General features: G+C 41.3%; 1 protein-coding gene across 1 annotated transcript in view; it reads right to left on the bottom strand.

Moving 5' to 3' along the window:
• CNTNAP4 (contactin associated protein family member 4) overlaps positions 1 to 13,563 on the bottom strand; it is a 377,413-nt gene that overhangs the window by 134,237 nt on the left and 229,613 nt on the right. Inside the window, exon 10 of the mRNA XM_088470185.1 lies at positions 9,317 to 9,488. Coding sequence (XP_088326311.1) covers positions 9,317 to 9,488 — 172 coding nt within the window. The remainder of the gene's footprint in view (positions 1 to 9,316; positions 9,489 to 13,563) is intronic.

Genomic DNA, 13,563 nt, shown 5'->3' with positions numbered 1-13,563 from the left:
CAACAAAAATCCAGTCAAAGAGACAAGATTGTGTGTTTTTGACAGGCAGTGTATATTACTGTACTTTACCAGGGGATTCTTTTACATCTTGCAATGCCTTCCATCACCAGCTTCTCATCAGATACAGGCCCAGTTTCCTGCAGCTTCTCAGCAGATACAGACTAGTATCATCAAATTATATAATTAATAATTCATTATTCAATTCGACTAGGCTGTTACTCTGCCTTAAATCCTAAAGAATCGATCTCTTTGGGATTTTGGATGCTTGCTTTTTGGTAGTGTTTTCTTTTCCATTTCTCCAATTTACTTTTTCATACTTAAAATATTAACACTAATCAATTAATTTATCAAGCACTCAGTCAATCTTAATAGGATTTTTGTTTTTGAATTGTTTGTTCAATTTATCAGATTGTTTTTAATTATAGTTATATTCTATAATCAATCAGTTAATCTTACTTACAATCAATCTAATCAATTTATCAATCAACCAATCAATCAATCAATCATTGGGATTTTGGATGCTTGTTTTGTAACAGTGCTTTCCATTTCTCTGATTTACCTTTTTATAGTTTGATTAATTATTTGTTTAGTCATAATAATTTATCAATCAATAAATCAATGCTCTACCTGTCTTCCATTAAATAGTACGCAACCTCCATTTACCTGTGCTGGCCTCAGGCCACTGATCTAATTCTGGTGTTGATTAGTGAAAACATATAACAATGTATAGTTTATATTAGACTGCCACAACTAAAGTGGGGGCGAGGGGGGAACGTGCCTTTGGCGCTGGCTTTGTTGGGGCAGAGATAAAGTGGGAAAAGCGTGATGAGTTAGAAGCATGCCAGGGTGATGGTAGGGAGGGTACCCCAGGCCCCCCTATCTCAGGGAGCCCCCCAGTTGGAGCTCCTTGACCCATCTTTAGCTGATGTCCTGTCCAGTGATTGTGACCAAGTTCCATGCCTGCTGGACTATTCAGCAAGGATACAGGCATAGAGGGACTGAAATCACCTGGTACAATAAAGTTTTATTTTTCCTATCTATGCTGCATCATGACATAATATGCGCTAAAGAACAGTGTGTGAGCAGCCTGCCGCCACTGCCTTACAGAGGAGCAAGGAGAAGATCCAGGTAAGTGTGGTGGGGGGAGGAGTAAAACAAACACAGGCTATTGCTGCAGAGATATAGGGGGGAGAGACACAGGCTGCTGCAGTGATATTGAAAGGGGGGGATCAGACTGATGTAAAGGGGGGTTCTGAAAGGACATAGGGCCTGATTCAGCAAGGAACGCAGTTGCTAATATGCACGCAATCGGCCGATTGTTGTGTTCTGCACATGCGTATGCACTGCAGTGCATGAACCAGCCACTGCGATCAGGACTGATGTGACTATGCAGAGCCATCACAAAACCATCGCAGAGTGATTGACAGGAAGTGCTGTTTGTAGGTGGTGATAGGGGGGTGGTCTAGGAAAAGGCAGGCGTGGTAGTGTGTTTGAATGCCGTTGCATGGGTGTGCATAAATGATCTATTGTGATGCCCTACACAGCCTGAGGCCTGATAGCATGCGATGAAGTAAGGTCAGAGCTTTGTACAAGTGTCCGTGAGACTGCAATGGTACTCGATTGTACCAATGTTTTTGCAGTCTTGCTAAACATTACGGATGTGTGTAAGGTTAAGTAGGCGTCCTTATGTAGTGCTGCGGCGGCATTGTGATCGCAATGTCTTAGTATAATATAGCAGTTGAACTGTGTATGTAATCGCTATTGCATTCGCAGTTGCGTTCCGTAGTGAATCAGGCCAATAGTCTATAGTTATGGCGGGGGGTGTTAAATTACTGCCTTGACAAATATCTTAGTTTCAGCCCTGGACATACACATACATGTAGACAGGGTCAAGCATACATACATACATACAGGCAGACAGACTGGGGTACCTCTCTCACACCTTGATGTGGAGCCAGCAGCTTCTTCCTCCATGCTGCTGAAGTCCCGTCCTTTGCTGTGGTCAGAGGAGCACGTGCTGAGCTCCACCAATCACTGTCACTAGCATAGAGCAGAGCAGCAGGAAGGAATGTCTGGAGCTGCTGCTCTGCATCCCGACCCCATCCAGCCCTTTCCTTATGTGTTTCTCCCAAAATCAGGAGAATCATATGGCCCCAAAAATAGCCTGATAAAAAAATATTTAAAAAAAAATTGCCCAGTGGCCATGTTCCATTTTAAGAATAATCCAACACTGCGTAGCATCCCTGTAAGTATGTTGAAGACCCCAGAGTGCCACGGTACACAGTTTGGGAAACACTGATCTAGCCTATTTAACAAAGCTTGAATGCATGAGATACTGTATCACTGTATTAAGCAAACTTACGCTGCAAACCACAGTCCACATTTTTTTCAATGGGAATTGTGGTCTGGCAAAATTTGGCAAGCACTGAAAAGCTTAGTATTTTGGAACTGTACACATTAGCTAATGTTTATCCTAAGAAGCAAGCATTGTTAAATAGATGTGATAAATCGGGGCTAAACTATACAAAATTTTTGTTTTTATGGACTGTCACCCAGGAGACATTGAAACTGATAGACCAAAGAAGAATATGTATCAAAACTTTGAGAGAGATACAATGGAGAAGACACCCATAGCAACCAATTAGCTTCTAACTGCCATTTCATAGACTTTTCTAAATAAATGACATTAGCTGATTGCTTTGGTTAATGTCTCCATTTTATCTCTCTCCGGGGGGTAAATTTACTAAAGGTCGATTTGGCATTTTGAGTGATTTGGCATGCGATTTTAATTCAACATGTATTCAATTTTGTATTTGGGCATTTACTAAAGGCCAAATCGTATGTAAAATCGAATTTCAAATCGAATTTTAGTCAAATCGACCTCAAATGGAACATCGGAAACACATTGGTACTTTTACATAGACCAACACACAAAACCCTTATTTACTATCATTTGATTTGAAATCGAACAAAAAAATCGACATTCAAATTGAACTTCAAATGTAGAGACCTGCGTCATGCTTTCGATTTGAGCATGAGCAGGTCAAATTGACACAGATACATGCAGACATCAGTGAGATGCCTTTATGTATCTGACTGTGGGAAGCAGTCCTGGTTCTGGAATTACAGGGAAAAAAATTGCGTAGGGTCTCCTTGTAATTCACAGAATCAGCATTGGACCCTTTCTAGAGGGGTGGTGATGTTACAGCCAGGGGAGCCCTATCACCAGGGCCCCCAGCTGCAGCATTAGTCCTGACCACTAGTCAGCACAGGCCAAGGATCCCTGGGGAGTTGGGGATGCCCCCAATAAAGGGGTCCCCCTCTCCAGGGCACCCCTAGCCTAGGCTGATAGCCCGGGACTATCCCCACCACCCCTGTGCGGTGGGTGGCGGGTTGATTGTGTAAATGTAGTGTAAAAATAGACAAATAAAAACATTGTCTTTACAGTAGAACTGCAGGTCCCAGAAAGCCTCCCCCACATGCTGGTACTTGGAGAACCACAAGTACCAGCATGCAGGGCATTAAGGGCCCACTGGGACCTGTAGTTCAAATGTAAAGAAATGTTGAAATAAACACACACACACCCAGATGGTAAAGTTATAATCCATACATACATACACACTCACACATACTCACCTAGATTACCTGGAGTGGACCCCTTGTTCTGTAGGCAACCATTGTCTAAAAAATTAAATACGTGACCCTTGCACTAAGTAATAACCATCCTTAACAACCTTCTGCTTTGAAGGTTCGTGTCTCAGCATTCATTGGCTGAGAGAGGTCAGCCCCCACCTCTCAGCCAATGAATGGCTCCCTCCATTGAACTCAATGATGGGAACTGCAGGATAAACTTTAGTTACCATGCGGCTCTCCATTGAGTTCAATCGAGGGAGCCATTCATTGACTGAGAGGTGGGGGCTGACCTCTCTCAGCAAATGAATGCTCAAACACGAATATTCAAAGGAGAAGGTCGCATCTGAGCGCTTCATTCGGGAAGTAATAATCATCCTTGTTAAGGATTGTTATTACTTAGTTCATGGTAAACGTTTTTTTTTTATTTTATTTTAAAAAGACCATGGATGCCTACTTTGGACCGAAGAGGGCCGAACCACGCATAGAAGATGGTGAGTATGTTTTTTTTTCCACAGGTACCCTATGGAATTTTCTACTGGAGAAGGGGACCGATGCTACAGAGATACATAGGTGAGTATGTGTACATGTGTGTGTATGTGTGTATACATGTGTGAGTGCATGTATGTTTATTCAAATTATACTGTGTACGGTGTGTGTGTTTCTTTCTACATTTCATTATAGGTGAACTACAGGTCAAAATGGGCCCTTAATGCCCCACATGCTGGTACTTGTGGTTCTCCAAGTACCAGCATGCGGGGGAGGCTTGCTGGGACCTGCAGGTCTACTGTAAAAACAATGTTTTACATATTCTATTTTTACACTACATTTACACAAACAACCCACAACCCAGAAGTGGCGGGATAGCCCTGGGCTATCAGCCTAGGCTAGGGGTGCCCTGGAGAGGGGGACCCCTTTGTTGGAGGGGTCCCTAACTCCCCAGGGATCCCTGGCCTGGGCTGACTAGTGGTCAGGGCTGATACTGCAGCTGTGGGGCCTGGTGATAGGGCTCCCCTGGCTGTGGCATCAGTCCCCTGCTAGAAAGGGTCCAGTGCTGGTTCTGGGAAGTACAAGGAGACCTTACTCAATTTTTTCCTGTAATTCCAGAACCAGGACTGGTTCCCAGAGCCCAGCGCTGGTTTTACTAAGTACAGGGGAACCCTACGCAATTTTTCCCCTGTACTTAGTCAACCAGGACTGGCTTTCAAAAGTCTGGGACTGGTTGTGTTTTGGGGGGGTACCTCACATCATTTTTTAAAAACTATTTATAAGCTGTTTACAGTCAAAGACATGCAGGCATCTCACTGATGTCTGCATGTATCTGTGTTAGAATGAACTGCTCATGCTGAAAGTGAAAGCATGAATCAATTTTGTCAGCATTGCATAGCATTTAGCAATATCTGTCAAATTTCCAGTAGTTTTCAATTGCACTGCAGGTGCTACTGGTCTGTACACCCAGCAAACACTACTTAACCTGCAAGATAGAATCTACAAATGTTTGGGTGAGGATGAAAATGTATAGGTTGATACCAAATGGTTGGCAGGCAGTAGGTCAACAGGTACAAAAGGTCGACAGTGCAAAAAGTGGACAAAAGGTAGACAGGGAGAAATGACACAAACATGGTAGATACTTTTTATTTTATTTTAAGCCTAATTCTAACCCTAAATCTAGCCCTCCCCCTGGTGCTTAACCCTAACCAATTGCCTAGACCTAACCATAGCCTAAAAGTAACCCTCCTCCTAGTACCTAAACCTAACTATCCCCTCTGGCAGCCTAACTTTAACCCTGCCCCAAATGCCTTACCTTAAAAATCTTGAAAAAACCCAAAAAATCATGTTGCCCTTTTTTGTGCCAACCATTGTTGGGTCAAACATTGAACCTGTTGACCTTTTGCACTGTCAACCTCTTGTCAGTTGACCTTTAGTATATGTCAACTTTTTGTATCTGTCGACCTTTTGTCTGTCAACCCTTCATCAGGATACCCATATATTTGTGGATGTGGAGTGATTTTCTAAAATAACAAGAAGCTTAAAACTGTCTTTGCCTGTTTTCAAAAGAACCTAGTTGTTCATATACATCAAAGCTGTCTGTACAGGGATGTAGTTATTAGACCGCTGGACTAGATGCTGACGGTCTAAATGCCGACGGTTCAAGCCCAACTCGGGTCTTAAGATAGGTGTCGAAATACCAATGCCTATCTTAATCCCGACGCCGGAATCCTGACAGATGCCATCGCAAATGAGGGAGGTCCGCGGCGTCTTAGCAGTTAGCCGTGGAGGGGGAGGTTTAGGTTTAGGCACACCCAGTCGGACTTAGGGTGTGGGAGTGTTAGGGTTAGGCTAGGGAAAGGGGGGGTTAGGTGCCACTGGGGGGAGGTTAAGGTTAGGCACTCCCCATGAGGGTTAGGTTTAGGTGCAGGAAGGGGGGGTTAGTTTTAGGCACCCCTGGGGGGATTTAGGGTTAGGCACCACCCCAGGAGATTTAGGGTTATGCACCACCAAGGGAGGGTTAGGGGAGGAGAGGGAGGGTTAAGATACTTAACAGCCGGCGCTGGGATATTCTCCTGTTGGGCTTTCACAGTCGGGATTTGAACTGTCAGCTGAACAGCCGCTAGTATTTCAATTCCACTCCATCTGTACTGTACAGTACGTGCTTATTTTACACTGTGCATTTTTTTCTATGAAATATGTACAGTATTGGTTGCAATGGTCTCTGTTAAAGCAAAGTTTATTTTCCTATTGATCTTAGTTTTTGCAAACTTATGCCTGCTTTCAACTAATAAATCAAATATTATTGAGATATATCATATTACATTTTAATAAATATAGTATAATAAACTTGAAGCCAATATAATAGAACATTGGAGTTGATGTAGAGTTAAATGCAAGTTGACCAGAATTGTTTCCGCATTCTGTACACAGAACTAAATGCATATGTTCATCAATATGCCTAGTAGTAGGATTATCTGTGGACGGAATGTCCCTATTGTACAATTGGTCTGATACAGATCATCATTATCAGTGTGCAAGTGCACCAGCCCCATACTAGGTGCCTCCACTCTGTACAGGGTCCCAAAATAATTTTACCTAGCTGACCCCTTGGTGCAGTGAGAGACCAGGGTAATATGAATAAATAAATACATACATATACACCATACTTTTCAAGAAAGAAGGCTTTCTGGTGTGAGGTTTGGGCATTTTACCACTATGGTACCTACCCATATCCTTTGAGCTGGCAATGGGTAGAAAGAATTGATGTAGGCCATACCAGATCTATTAAGTAAATACAAGGGAATGTGGAAAACTAATGGTCCTGAGACTAGTACTTTGTGACCTACCCATTACCTGGGTGGGGCACACATGATATGATAAGGTATTAAAAAAATAATTAAGTTAAAAAAGACTTAACACATTTTACTACAGCAGATCTGACTACAATACTATGCAAAGAACCAGTGTGACTTTTTGCTCTTTAGCAAGCAGTACAGTATGTTTCCTTGCATCCACATGGAAGTGAATCCACAAAAAGGGACATGGACATGGGGGAGCATGCTCACCCAAACACGGCACAAATATGATAGGGTAGGTAATTGATGATGATGATAATTATTATGCTGATCAGTCTTTATTTACTCTATATGGTGTCACAAGGGGTATGCAGTGCCTTTCATAGTGCAATAACAGAAGCATTACATAATTAGATATAGGGTGAGAGATATAAAGGAGAAGTTGCCCATACTGTAGTATCTAATCAGCGTCTAGCAATAATATATCTAGCACAGTCTATAAAATGACAGCTAGAAGCTGATTTGTTGCTATAGGCAACTTTGCCTTATCTCTCCCAAAGCTTTGATACTTCTTCATAGAGTACAATAGACACAGTTCAAAACAATGCAGAGCATAGGAGGTTATAAGCCATATAAACATTACCGCAAATACAGTCATCAAACATACAAAGTCAGTGCTGCTATTAGGAATGGGAGGAGAAGGTGCTACTTGTAAAGAAAGGGAGAGCACAGGAGGAAAAAAGACCCCATGCATGAGAGCGTTCAATATATAGGGTAGGGGCAGACAGACAAGGTTGAAAAAGTCAGTGTTCAAGGAACACAGGGGGCAAGTTAGGGTTAGAGCTGATTGGTTTTAATAAAGTAATGGGTTTTGAGAGTGTATGTGATGCTTTTGAGAGGTTGAGAGTCTGATATGGAGAAGAAAAGAGTTTCAAAGATACTGAGGCAATCCTCCAGGTGGGGTATGAAGAAGTATTCAGTTGGGATGAAAGGTGACAGTTATTGCCAGAGTGAAGTAGAGTGGCAGGCGTGTGGAAGGAGATGTGGTTAAAAATGTAGATGGGAAAAGTAAGTGATGGCTTTAAAAGTCAGTAAGGAATACCCTGCAACTCAGCCACCAGCTTACATTATAACCTGGACACAACTTTTGCCAACACCCTGCTTCAGCATTGCAAGCAACTACCAGTTAGTTTGCTGCACCTTCATTTTTGTATGTTTGTTTTTCGACTCTACACTTTAAATCATTTCTATACCACTGTCAATTTATCTATATAACACTGTAGTATATACCATTGTTTAACACCTATACATCTTTAAGAATACTTTATCCAAAATTTAAAGTCCTGCAACTTTAACAGCTCCAAACTAATTTTGTTTATTAGATACTATTGTAGTTGTGCTTATACATATACCAGCACTGTTCTTCCTTTTAGCTGATTTTTAGACATTTTAACTGTCTTGTATCTCACTCTCATCACTACTACTACTACACTTCCTGTATCTCACTCTCATCACTACTACTGCCATTTCTCTCCCAATTCCCTTATCTACGCTATGTCTCTCTTTTCTTCTGCTCCCCTCCTCACTCAGCAGCTATATAATTATCTTCTCTACCACCAGTTCCACATCTCTTTCCTCCCTCCATAGTCTCCTTCCTCTCCTCTGTCTCCGTTCATCCCATCTAGTACTCTCCACCGCATTTCCCATAACTCCATTATTATTTACTCCTTATTTTACCATGGTCCTGCTATACCACCACTAAGCCCTGCACCCTCCCTTTTCTCCAAGTTACCTCTCCTCTTCTCCACTGATTGGCTGCTATGGGCAACATGTCCATTTCTAAAAACGCGCACTTTAGAAAATGTACCCCTTCGAATCATATTAAAGGATTATACATGAAAATAAACATTTCCATTAGGACCCAATATGGCCACATCAAACATCACAATACAAACAAAGATACAAAAATAATGGAGTAGTAAGTTTAGGCAAAAATGTCTAGAAGATCTTACCACTGGTTCTGGGTGGGACCAGAATTTCCTGTGGTACATTCGAGAACTTTTGCATCTAAAACCTTTTCAAACTAAAAACAGGTTTGACCCATTTTCTATCAACCAAAGCAAATGGGAAAAAGCTAAGTGTGTTTCATTTTGGGATGGGAGCGTGTGTAAAATTCAATGGTCAATATTTCAACATCAGCATAATAATTAAAGCTTCCAAAAGTAAGTTTTAGAAATGCAATATTGGGACAACTTTAACTATGTACACCATAATAAATATATAGGTACAACTGTCCAAGTAAAAGAGCAAAAGTGCAGAGAAGAATTTAAATTAAACACATGATGTATTAATGTATGAGTCACAGTGAATGTAAGTTTATGAAATATATATATTCTTACCTGTCAATGATGCCACATAAATCAATTTGTAGATCACTGAAATTGCCAAGCAAACTCTGTTGTACTGAAATAAGATCCACCAGCTTAGAGCCAATGTAAATTAATTTCATGCATCCAAAAAAACTGTCAACAGGTTTTATACATTCATGATCAGTATTGTTGTTGGGGCAACCTGAATAACATAAAATAATTTACATTTAGTTCATTTTGAAATATAACTACTTTTGTTTAATATGCCGCTGAAACATTCAATAAAATATGTCCTTTTTTATATTTTTTTGTCATGGAATATATAAATCTTATAAATGTAACATATTGCAATCCCTCATAAGTGGTGTATTAGGTATTACTGCTGGTTCAAATCCTGACAGCGGCAGCCCGGCAAGGGTGAAAATCCCAATCATCAAAGGTGTTCTAACCTAATTCTACACCCTAACCCTAACCCTCCCTTAGGGGTGCCTAACCCTAACCTCCCCCCGAGTGCCTAACCCTAAAATCCCCCTAAGTGCCTAAACCTAACCCCCCCTTTAACGCAGCCTAAACCTAAGTCTCCCGGGGAGTGCATAACCCTAACCCTCCCTTCCCCTAGCCTAAACCTAACCCTCCTGGGGGAGGGCCTAACCCTAAGTCCCCCCAGGAGCCCTAAAACCTAACCCTCGCCCCCTGGGGCTACCCGCGCCCGGCGCCCAGCTTACCTTCATTCGGTATGCCGGGCGTCAGTCTTCCAGCGTATGTATAATGACAGGTGTCGAGTCTTTGACGCCTGTCATTAATACCACGCTGGTATTAGAGAGTCAGAAAGCTGGCGGTCGGTATTTAGACCGTTGGCTTGCTGACTACTTCCCCTCATAAGTAAATATTGTTTAGATAGAATTATTTACACAACTCCAGTTAAAGTGTATTTATAGAAAATACTTTATATACAATTCTTAAGTGCTTGATTCAGTTATCAAAACAATCACATTCTGCAAGCTGTAGTATAGTGTTGAAAATTAGGTAGGTGGGTGTCTCTAAATAGAATGATTGACATTGTGGGAGCACAGGCTAGGAAAGAAGACAGTCATACCCTGTGACTTTTAGAAAAACAATTACATAAAGTGTTAAATAAATCTGCACTACTATGCATATACCAATGTTCCAGTGCAACTTATGCACCGTTTTCAGGGTAATGCAAAACAGGTCAAATGTTGCAAAAAAGAGACATTTGACATGTTTTTCATTACTCTGAAGATGGTGGCCTAATTGCACTTAAACGTTGTTTTGTGTAGGGCAGACTTAATAAACACTTACGGGTCAATCCTATTAGGTGCAAGTTTGGCAAGTTGCTGTTGCAATGGTGTAGAAACACCGGCGACGGCACTGTAACTCGCCCCCCCTATTAGCCTGTACTTGTCTCAGACTCACACATTTGTATACGAAGCCCTATGGGGCTGCAAACAAAAATCAGCAAGTCTGGAGGTAACTTATTTTTGTCCCTCAAGAGAAATAATATATTGATGTTTCATATCCTCCACTTTAGTACGGCATAAATGTATGGCACAGCATAATAAAGCACATAAGAATAGCTTCACACAGCAAAAGAACACAGCTAATGACATCTCCTACATAGCAAACCACTTTGCTATTATTTGATATAAATGACACAGAAATGAGAAAAGACCAAATTGGAAACCATATATTACAGAGAAATGCCTCCATTGTAAACTGTAGGTTTTAAAGAAATATCCCTCGTATACTTTGTAAACCACATATTGCAGAGAAATACCTCAAACTGCCAACCAACTTCCCCCATGTGCCAGTCATATGTATTTGCAAATAACTGATGCCACCTCCTACCCTCTTAACCTTTGTTTTTAACTGGTACACTATTCTTCATAAATAGCAATTGTTAAGATAAACAAAGAGTGTTCCTTGTATGTCATGATCCTCATATCCAGGTGTGTTTTACTTTCACTGAACGTAATGTATTGCATTATTCCACACTGATGGGTTATGTGAATTCTCCAAATATAAGTTAATTTCAAGGAAGTGACATCACTACTTCAGTTATGTCAAGCAAAATATTTCACAGGCTCCTAGCTAGAAACTTAGATACAATAATAGTATAAAGTAGCCAGCAGCTAAAGGGTTTGCAATTGCCCTAGAAAAAGACAGAAAGATGGGATGCAGCTCCTGGGATATTTAAAATAATTAGTTAGAATAACTAGGAAAGAAACATGAGACCAAAGTTATTATTAATAAACAAGTTTATCCAACATAAAAATATATACATGTAACTCCCTGGAGAAATAAAAGTACACAATCATATCAATATGATAATTAGAACATCAATGGAATTCAAAATGAACAAATAAATCTCCAGTCTGCAATACAAATTTTAACATCAATGCTAAATGAACATAGGCCCATAAATGTATTAAATAAACCAATCTGCAGTGCTCACCGCTCCTGACAGTTTTTAAGAATGTAAACCAGTGTGGAGTCACCAAGAACTGAATTAGGAAGCTATGTTCCAGTTTACAGACCTCCAATAGGGCAGGTTTGCATCCTCAGCACTGATCCCATGCCAGTGCACTGACTCCTGTGAAGTGCAACTGGCAAAGATACACGGGCAGGGAGGAGAGCCAGTAGATTGGAGACAGTGACAAATTCAGACTCTGTAGCAGCATTTCCACAGGGGAGATCTATATCCCTGCTAATCACAGGAACATATGTCATGCACACAATTGAGTACTGGCACAATCCATTATACATTGTCTCACCAGTTCTGACTTATATGTAGTGAAATAGGAACAGTTCACAACATCAGTATATTACCCACAAGAGTCAGATGTGGGAGAAGCACTCCAGTGGGGCAGATCTCCATCCCTGCTGTGACTGTCTACAGGAACATCTGCGGCGCAGACAGATATACAAAGGTGAATGCTGGGACATTGCGTACAAAAGCCTCAACGCGTTTCTCCAACCTGGCTTTGCTTTCTTCAGGTTTCCTGTCTTTTTGTAAATTACTATATATATTACTATATCCTAATACTTTGCAAGTGATGTCACACCCCTTTAACATATCTTATATTGGAGAATTGCAGTGTCATTTGTGTCCCTTGAATCTTACTGAAATGTAACACATAGCTATCATTAAGGGTATTAAAACAATATGTAATGAGCATCACCTCATACAAACATTTTGCTTAGTAAATTGTAATAGTGTTATAATTATCAGAGATAAGGTGGAGCAGTTGCTCAAAGCAACCAAACAGCTTAAAAAACTGCATTACATAAATGACAGATGCAGAGGCATATTAAGAGAGGAGGGTGCCCGTGTGCAGTCTTCATCAAGGACCCTCTCCTCTCTCCCTGGTCAGTGCCCAGAGTCTGCTGCACATGTGCAGGTCACCAGGGAAATGGTGCGGCAGCCATTTCCCCTGTGATTTCACTACTGCACTTGATCAAAAATGATGATTAATTGGCTGCAACAGCCATTTTACAGGCAAGTTGTACAGCACTGCTACTGCTGATGCTGGATTCCAGAGAGGTAAGTATTCAAAATATGGGTGCAGGGAGTGCGATGTGGGCCCCCCTGGACCCAGGGGCCCATGTGCACTGTACTGCCTGCACCCAATAATGATATGCTCCTGGACAGCTGATTGGTTGCTTTGGGCAACTTCTGCACTTTGGACCTGTTTCAGCAAGGTGCGCAGTTGCTAATACGCATGCAGATGGATGATTATTTCACACTGTGCATGAGTATGCATCGCAGTGTGCGTATGTGAACCAGACACTATGATCAGAACTGCGATTGCAGTGGCGACTCAGACTCATTGTAGAGTGATTGACAGGAAGTACCATTTGTGGGTGGTGACAGGGGGTGTTTGGGCAAATGCAGGCGTGCCAGTGCGTATGAATGCCGTTGCAGGGGCGTGCATAAATTAGCCACTGCAATACCATACTCAGTTAGCAGTTCCTGAGTGAGGTCTGACCTGCCTTAAGTGTGCATATGGCTCCGAAGTTACTTGATGTTACCGATTATTTTTCTATGTTGACAAAGTATACGGATGTGAGTAAGGGGAAGTGGGTATCCTTATGTTATGCTGCGATCGAAATGCGAAGGCAAAAATTTGCATATCACTGCTGATATTAGCAACTACGTTGCATGCATATAAGCAGAATAGCGATTCTTGCTGAATTAGGTTAATAATATCTATTTAAAAACATATTTAAAAATTTTTTAGTAACAAAAATATGCATAG

Source organism: Taudactylus pleione, unplaced genomic scaffold (assembly GCF_031769625.1).
Source record: "Taudactylus pleione unplaced genomic scaffold, aTauple2 ptg000095l, whole genome shotgun sequence".
NCBI lineage: Eukaryota > Metazoa > Chordata > Amphibia > Anura > Myobatrachidae > Taudactylus > Taudactylus pleione.
This window is presented reverse-complemented; position numbering and strand designations above follow the sequence as displayed.